The sequence below is a fragment of the Limulus polyphemus genome, unplaced genomic scaffold, assembly GCF_000517525.1.
Source record: "Limulus polyphemus unplaced genomic scaffold, Limulus_polyphemus-2.1.2 Scaffold3454, whole genome shotgun sequence".
Taxonomy (NCBI): Eukaryota; Metazoa; Arthropoda; class Merostomata; order Xiphosura; family Limulidae; genus Limulus; species Limulus polyphemus.
In genome coordinates this window covers 27,725-36,788 of record NW_013669064.1, presented here as the reverse complement: position 1 = coordinate 36,788, position 9,064 = coordinate 27,725, and the positions used below count along the sequence as shown (strand labels likewise).

General features: G+C 33.6%; 1 protein-coding gene across 1 annotated transcript in view; it reads right to left on the bottom strand.

Moving 5' to 3' along the window:
• Nucleotides 1–8,857, bottom strand: part of LOC106469376 — a 25,035-nt gene extending 16,178 nt beyond the window's left edge. Inside the window, exons 1-2 of the mRNA XM_013929868.2 lie at nt 8,048–8,857; nt 425–683 (exon numbers count right to left, since the gene is read on the bottom strand). Of these exons, the coding sequence (XP_013785322.1) occupies nt 425–683; nt 8,048–8,761 (973 nt within the window). The 5' untranslated portion in view covers nt 8,762–8,857. The remainder of the gene's footprint in view (nt 1–424; nt 684–8,047) is intronic.
• Nucleotides 8,858–9,064: the final 207 nt, after the last annotated feature.

The following is a 9,064-nucleotide window of genomic DNA, read 5'->3' as shown; positions in this document are numbered from 1 at the left end:
AAATACATTAGCTTCATTAAATTATTCTTTCCTAAAATTTCAGTTGTGTGGGTATAATATGAGTAACACACAAGCATCTGTCGAAATTTAAAAACCAAATACTTAAAAATAAGTTTTGGAGGTAAATTGTATTTGTTTATATATTTTTAACGTGTATGTTGTCATCTAGTAAAGTATATAGCCTCGTTCTAACATTCACGTGATCATGACCTTAATATGTTTCTGTACGAAGCAAAATATGGACTCTGGCAGAGATGTGTAATAAGTTATTTCCATAAAGACATTTATAAAGACAAAAATATTGTAGGTAAACTAAGTAATTAAATCTAGAAAAATATTGTCAAAAATATATTATCCATTGCTAATTCGTTCTTTAAGCCTTCCCATACAAGGAATATGGATAAATATGGTTAGTAACACCTACTGCATCGTTCCACATTAATCAAGAGCATTCCTTCGGTTGCAGCTTGTGACTTTCGAACCAAATGGAATTTCTTCCTCTGTATCTCAAGCTGAGTAGATATCCAATCTCGAGACGGGGTGTCTAACTTCGAGGCACGTGAGAAATGAGCCTGAGAGGTGAAAGCTGCCTTCTCTCCGAAGTCTATGATTATGCAGATTTTAGGGTCTTGCACTTCAATCATGCTTAAAGCTTGAGAAGGCATGCTACTGATCTGGCCTTCCTAAACGGTGAATGTAAAGAAACATTAATTTCACTTCGTCAAAACGTTCTGCTTAAAAACGAAAAACTCTTTTGTGGCAAGTATTTCTTGAGCTTACAGAATCCTCAATATCTTCAAATAAATCCTAGGGAATCCACAATAATTTCAACTAAACTGTTCTAACTGTAAACTGCAAATCCAAAACTGATGAAATTTAACCGTTTCACAATACATGATGCTCCTACGGTTGACTGTATTATTAACACATACTTGTTAGAGCTCTAAACCACTGCCGGATGTTAATAGTGTATGGAAACGATTTTAAATATTTTAAGTTTGTTTGGTGTGAAAGTGCCCTTTCTAAGGTAAATTATAGTTTTCTGTGATCTCCGATACGAGAAAATCTATTATATTTAAACGTTCTTAGAAATAAAATAAAAAAGATTCAAATGTAACTATGTAAAATATTGAACATACAAAAAGTGGTAGAACATTTGATAGTGACAGAATATACTTTGTATTTATGGCAAAGCTACTAAGGCTATCTGTCCTTAATTTTAAACTACTGACTAGAGGGAAAGCAGCAGCCAACTAGCAGCACCCTACTTCCTCCCACATATTTTTGAACAAGAAGAAACAAAAATAATTGAGAACTCTACAATATTTAATCTTCACGCTACTTACAAGTGATACAAACTTTTAATATTAATTTTTTTACACTCGCTACTGACATTACTCCGTTAAAAAAAAGTGTAATACTTAGTTTTACACACGCTACTAACACTACTCCGGTATAAATATAAATGGGTCATATTTAATTTTTGCACACGTTACTTACACTACTCCAATGTGATAGAAATCTGTAATATTTAATTTTCACATACTCTGCTAACACTACTCTAAGTGTAAAAGAAATGCGTAATAGTTAAATCTTACACACAACTCCAAGTGTAAAAGAAATGCATAATATTTAAATCTTACACACAACGCCAATGTGAGAGTAATATGTAATATTTAATTTTCACACACTACTCCAATGTGAGAGTAATATGTAATATTTAATTTTCACACACTACTCCAATGTGATAGAAATTTTTAATATTTAATTTTCATACACGTTATTGGTCCTCAAAATAAATTTGAAAGTCTTCGACTATGATTCCCAGACACTTTGTAGAAGAAGGATTAGAAGAACATTAGTGACATCAATAAAGTACTTTAAAAATGTAAATTTTCGGAGCTTGCTTTTAGTTTATCAAAATATATAATTCGTTTTCACAAAGTGCATTATTCTCCAGCACTTTGTACAAGTTGTGAGCTACCAAACAAGGCAACCATTTCTAAAATTACATCAAAAGTGCTGTTTTAAGTAAACAATAGATTGGAAAACTTGAGATAAAAAAACTAGGTTCTTATTCGGTTAACTAAGTTTTGTTATATGGGGGAAATTTGAACTAAGCCGCATCGTGTGTGTGAAGCCTATAAAACTGTCGTCTTAAGCTTAATGTCAATCCATTCCTCTCAGTTTTTTTTTATTTATAAAATATAAATAGTTCACGACACCAATATGAAACATCGAATAGTGCATGATTTACTGTGAGTGGTTTTAGAAAATTACTTTTCGCTCGCTACTGCATGCTCATATTTCTTTTATCATACTTATAAATAGAAGCTGTTCTAGGCTGTTTTAAAAATAACGTGCATTAAATGTGGCTTCTTTAATTACCATAAGAAACTCAATTTCATATTGTTGTATCACTATAGGTAAATACTGCGTATCACCAAACCCATAGTTTTCTAAACCAGCCAACCTACCTCTAATTGATGAACACTGCAACCACCCAAGCTGTTAGGGTGGCTTGACATAACTCAGATCTCTCTAGTTTAAACTACCTTGAGCTGTTGCAGCCATTTGCTCCATCTCATGTGACGTCAGCTGTTTGTTTATTGAAATTAAATATGGCTAAATATGGCTTCTAAAACTTTAACGTGTGGCGTCAGTTGTTTGTTTATTGAAATTAAATATGGTTGCTGAAACGTTAACGTGTGACGTCAGCTGTTTGTTTATTGAAACTAAATATGGTTTCTAAAACGTTAATGCGTGACGTCAGCTGTTTGTTTATAGAAATTAAATATGGCATATGGCTTTTAAAACGTTAGCGTTTGACGTCATCTGTTTGTTTATTGAAAACGTTTTCAGAGACAGAAAATAAAATCACTTAACGGATTATGCAAACCGAATATACATACAAATGGCACATTTATGCAAAAGCGCGTATCCTATACTATAAATCATTTGTTCATCCGATTACCTTAAATATTATGCTCAAATTTTCAGTTTTAAAAATGGCTATATTTTATTCACTTGCTAGTGAATTATTTTTTCCCCTAAAGTATTTTCTCAGCGTTAAATCTGCTTCGACGCTAAGTATCAGGTTTCGATATACATGGTGGGCACAGCACAGATAATCCATTGTGTATCTTTATACTTAACAACAACGACTAAAGCGAATCTAAATTACTTAAGATTTGTTTGATTATACTTGTTTCACTATATGTATATATATATCTCACTTTGATGCTTGTTTTAGAGCAAAGCCACTATCTGCTGTGTCCACTGCGGAGAACTGAGCCCCGGATTTGAGCGTTGTAAGCCAGAAAGCTAACCGCTCTCCCATAAGAAGACCTCACTTTAGAAGTATCATAAGCACAACTACAAGGTCGTTGGTAAGTAAGAAACGTGTTAGAGATATCGCTAGGAGCGTTGAAATGTACTGAGTATATTTTATTCTCAAGAAGCACGGATGGCAGCAAAATAAAAACAGTCTAAATACAACTCACAGACTAGTAGTACGCAACTCTATATAAGCTAGAGACCAGTTTGAACCGGTTTTTATCGGGTTGATTTCATACTTCAAGCTCTTGGCATAAAATAAGTTCATCGTCTCAAATAAAACTTCTGTAGTTTTCTCTCCTCTGTTCTTTTGGTCTCACAATGTTTCAGTTTCTTTCTGTTTTGCACACTTTGTTTTAAATTGTTATATTTCTATTCAGAAAGTTATTATTCTGTTTTACTTCTTGCTTGCCCCCCCCCCCCTGTGGCTTATCGGTAAGACAGATAATTTATAACTCTAAAAATTGGATTTCGATATCCGCGGTGGGAACAGATAGCTCATTATGTAACTATCTGCTTAACAACAAACAAAAATCTCCAATGCAGTAAAATTGGTTTCCATATCTAAGTACTAATTTATTGGTATTTCATGAAGATAAAACATCGTAATGACAACGTTATACTAAAACAAATTGGTGGTGGTACCAATTATACTGTTCTAAAACGCACTACAAAGTGGTGGTAGTACCAATTATACTGTTCTAAAACGCACTACAAAGTGGTGGTAGTACCAATTATACTGTTCTAAAACGCACTACAAAGTGGTGGTGGTACCAATTATACTGTTCTAAAACGCACTACAAAGTGGTGGTAGTACCAATTATACTGTTCTAAAACGCACTACAGAATGGTGGCGGTACCAATTATACTGTTCTAAAACGCACTACAAAGTGGTAGTGGTATCAATTATACTGTTCTAAAACGCACTACAAAGTGGTGGTGGTACCAATTATACTGTTCTAAAACGCACTACAAAGTGGTGGTAGTACCAGTTATACTGTTTTTCAAGTATATAAAATAATTATCTAAATGTTAGATGATGTAGGGATGGCATGCCAAAAAAATGCAAATAAGAATATAGGGATGATACAGCTATACATAGATCATCCTAACATGATTTTCAACATTATAATTTAATGTTATACTGTAAAATGCACGAGTACGAAATGGTTACGGGGTCGGTCAATTGGACCGATCTTGTAGCGAGAGTCTGTAATAATCAAGACATGTTTTGACTCAACTTGATTTTCCTTGTACGTAAGTCCTGGGATATTAGTTACACTACATTGATGCCTACCCTGACATGATCATGATATTAGGATATACAAACTGTATACCAACAGTCAGGAATATATAACTGTAAACTGCAGTAATATTAAAGTAAGTCAAGTATGCATTTTACAGTGTAACGTTCAGTTTTAATATTGAAAGTCATGTATAGTTGCATCGTCCATATATTATTGTTTGCATTATTTTTGACACTGCCATCACTACATCATTTTACATTTACAAAATGTTTTATATTAATTGTTTTGTGATGTGTTTCCCCTGACTGAAAGTTAATGTATTCTATGAATGTGTGTAGTAGAATTTAATATCATGTGTAGTAATTTTTCTTTACTCTTTCACCTCATACATAATAAAGGGGTTGACTCCCTAAAGACACCGATTTTATAGTGTACAAAGCATTGAGTATTCTACATTCTACAGTCATTTAATGTTTATCAATTATTGGTTGGTAATTCCTGTTTCATCCTGTACTTAAGCTTTTTAAAGGGACACCAGACTTATATAAAAAACCTAACTTCAAGAGGTAACGATAACATCGTTTACACTAGAATTGCGATTTTTTAAAATTATCCTTACTTCCGGGTTGGGAAGTTGGGTGTGTGTTGCATTTGGGTCCGTATGTATGTTTATATTTCCGCACCGTATCTCGAAAAATAATAAACCGATTTATGTGAAATTTTTACAGGAGATAGTATGTCCCCATAGGACAATCTTCCCAAAAACTGGTCCGGTTCCAGATCCAGATTCTGGATTACTTAGAAACATTTTTATAATGTAGATATAGGGCATTTTCTCAGTTTGTTGATAATAACTGTGTAAAAAGTGATCGGATTAGGACAGAATTTCAAGCGCACATTGAAATAAAAAAATTCAAAAATTTGCGGCGGGGCGAGGGTATGTAATCTCTCTGATTGCTTCTTGTTACTACTAGTTATTACAACTAGTGCTCTTCCCAGAAACACATAGGTAAATCCAGGTCAGTTTAAACTGACGTTAGTGATAAAGTAGTTGTAGAATTATCTCGACTGAAACAAGAAGAAGAAAGATGAACAATTTGGTGGGTTGGACACTTTCTGGTTTGGTCTGTTTGTGTGTTTATAGTTAAGCACAATGCTACACAATGGGCTATCTGTGCTCTGCCCACCACGAGTATCGAAACCCGGTTTCTAGCCGTGTTTCGTGCTTGTTGGATAGAGAAACAAATGAACATGAGTGACAATAATATTTTAAAGTACAACTCTCTATCATAGTTGATTTTAAACGTGCATGTTTGTATTATGCGTATTTAGTACCTTGGCCATCCCTACATATAGAGTGTACAGACTATAATAAATATAAGTAACCTGTATGATGAATATGGTGTATTTACAATTGTGGCAATATCATATATCCAATGATGGCAGTGCCATATTTCCAATGGTAGTAGTATCAATTATGCTGTTTTATAAATATAAATATCTTGTATTATTAATTTAACGGCTTTTGATTTAATTCTTTTCTTGCTCCTACCCTTTGATTTCTACCGAAAAGCGATTCTGTTTTAATGTCATAAGTAATACTTGTTTATTAATAATTAAAATATCGTCAAGCAGCAGCGTTTTTTGGTTGTTTTTTTTTTCATACGCTTTGTTTGTTTGTTTGTTTATTTGAAGTTAAGCACAAAGCTACACAATGGGCTATCTGTGCTCTGCCCACCACGGGTATCGAAAGCCGATTTCTAGAGTTGTAAGTTTGCAGACATACACAATGGCTACTTGCTCTTGCCGTCCATAATTTTGAAGTGACAAAATAGAGAGAAAAAATATAGTCAACAGCACCCACTGCTAACTCTTGGGGTACTGTAATTTAATACTGGGATTTTACCGTCACGCTTATAACGCACTTACGGCTCCCAAAGTGTGGAGCGCTATTATTTTTTACAACAACAGGACTCGAACCATGGATTCTAGGATCAGTAATCCGACACGATAGCCACTATATCGTACCCAGGCAAACTAAGAGATACGCTTAGAATAATAACGATTAATCAGTATAGATTGATTTCTTTAATTATCAAATATAAACCAAATTAAATTTCTATTTTTCGCTGTCTAACGAATCTTTAAAGATATTTTTTATATATGTATATGTTTTTTGCATATTGAGAAACATGAGAAAAACATTAGATTAATAATTTTTGAACAAAGAACAACAACCTAATCAGATTTCTAGAGTTTTGAAATGAACAAAATATGTGATAAACTGTTTGTATTTAAAACTCTCGCTGATTTCTAGCGTTTTTATTCCATTACGGGTTTTTGAGGTTCATAATTGACAGACAGAATATTAAGTATGTAGTTAATTTGACTTTATAAGAATACTAAGAATGCAGTTAACTTGTCTTTATAAGAATACTAAGTATGCAGTTAACTTGTCTTTATAAGAATACTAAGTATGCAGTTAATTTGTCTTCATAAGAATACTAAGAATGCAGTTAACTTTTCTTTATAATAATACTAAATTGATTTTATCTAATTCAAGTGGAGCAACTTAAATTACTAACTGCTCAACTATTTGGGACGCAAAAGATTTTCTGCCCCCAAAATACAAGTTACTCTTACAATGAAGAAACAGCTTAATTTATAGTCGTGATTAAATATGATGCCTATGGTACTCAGAACGATTATAAGACTACTGTATTACTTGCATAGTGGGTAACGTACATACCACTAATTCATCTGAGTAATTTGTACTGTAAGTATTCACACAGAAAGTTTCGGTCTAATCATGTGGTGAAAACAACTGATTAAAAAGGTCTTCAACATGACTAGCGAAACTAGCTGGCCATCTAACAATTAAAGTATTAGAAATATACTGAGTTAGAGAAAGTTAATCTGTCAAGATGAAATTACAGTATTATGTTGAAATAAACCAAGTAAATTACAGTATTATGTTGAAATAGACCAAGTAAATTATAGTATTATGTTGAAATAGACCAAGTAAATTATAGTATTATGTTGAAATAGACCAAGTAAATTACAGTATCATGTTGAAATAGACCAAGTAAATTATAGTATTATGTTGAAATAGACCAAGTAAATTACAGTATTATGTTGAAATAGACCAAGTAAATTACAGTATTATGTTGAAATAGACCAAGTAAATTACAGTATTATGTTGAAATAGACCAAGTAAATTACAGTATTATGTTGAAATAGACCAAGTAAATTATAGTATTATGTTGTAATAGACCAAGTAAATTATAGTATTATGTTGAAATAGACCAAGTAAATTACAGTATTATGTTGAAATAGACATTGATTATACATAAACAACCACCAGTTAAAGTTACAGTAGAGTCGTGCACAGAATAATTAACTAATACTTTTGTATTATTGTATTATTATTATTGTATTCAAATGAATATTAAATTTATTCTTACTTTGCCAAATGGTACGAAACGCCGCATAAAATGTGCAGGAATTATGAAGCAGTCTTGCTGTTTGGACGTTTCCGTTGCTTCACTTGATCCACTAGTAGTAGATGACGGACGTTTCGGTTTTATGGACACATCCATAAGTCTTCGAGTTCGGTTTTGTGCTGACTTAGTCTGCCTCCGATCGAGTGGTTTTTCTTCCAAGGTAGTCTCCTGAACTTGTAGCGACTGATGACTCAGAGGCTGCAAATAGTCTTGGTACTGTTGCTCATACTTGTCTATGGAGAAACCACAATACCAATGTTTGTGTTTACTCTTTTCTTCTGGAGATAACATGGTCGGTGTATGGCAGAAGGCATCAAAGTCGTCAAAGTCGAGACGGGAATGCTCTCTTCCCATTTTTCGGGTGGTTGAAGGTTCGGTGAACCGCAGTTTGGCACGGTTTTCTCCGGGAGTATCGGACGACTGGCTGTTTGTAATCCGCTGACTAGCGCAGTAACCTTCGACGATATCGGTCGACCGGCTGTTTTTAAGTTGGTTAGGCCTGACAGAGCGAAGCGGCGTGTTCTCTTTGTTCCAAGGTTTTTCTTTGTTGCTACGTGACCGTTCAGCCTCGAATGGCGGACCAGAAGTATTAAAGTCACCTTCTGACTTGCTCTGCGAAGACCTGTCCATGTGAAAATAAACATGAGTGCTGAGATGTTTATTAGGATAAGCCATCCGTTGTTAGGGTCTGGACCTGCTCAAAAAGGGTTTGCGATGTGTAATTGCTAGATTGGTGTAACCAGGAACTTGTAATATCTGCAGCTTTAGGAAAAACTAGGCATTATCAACAAGTATTATTCTTATAATTGTAATGCATATACATCACATAAAAAACAGCAACACTTAAACATCGTATCAACAGCAACATTTAAACATCGTATGAACAGCAACATTTTCAAATATAATAAATAAGTAGATACTTTGAAATTTTTCTGGCTCAATTATTTTCATTTATTTTTTGCTCACATTTCACCATTT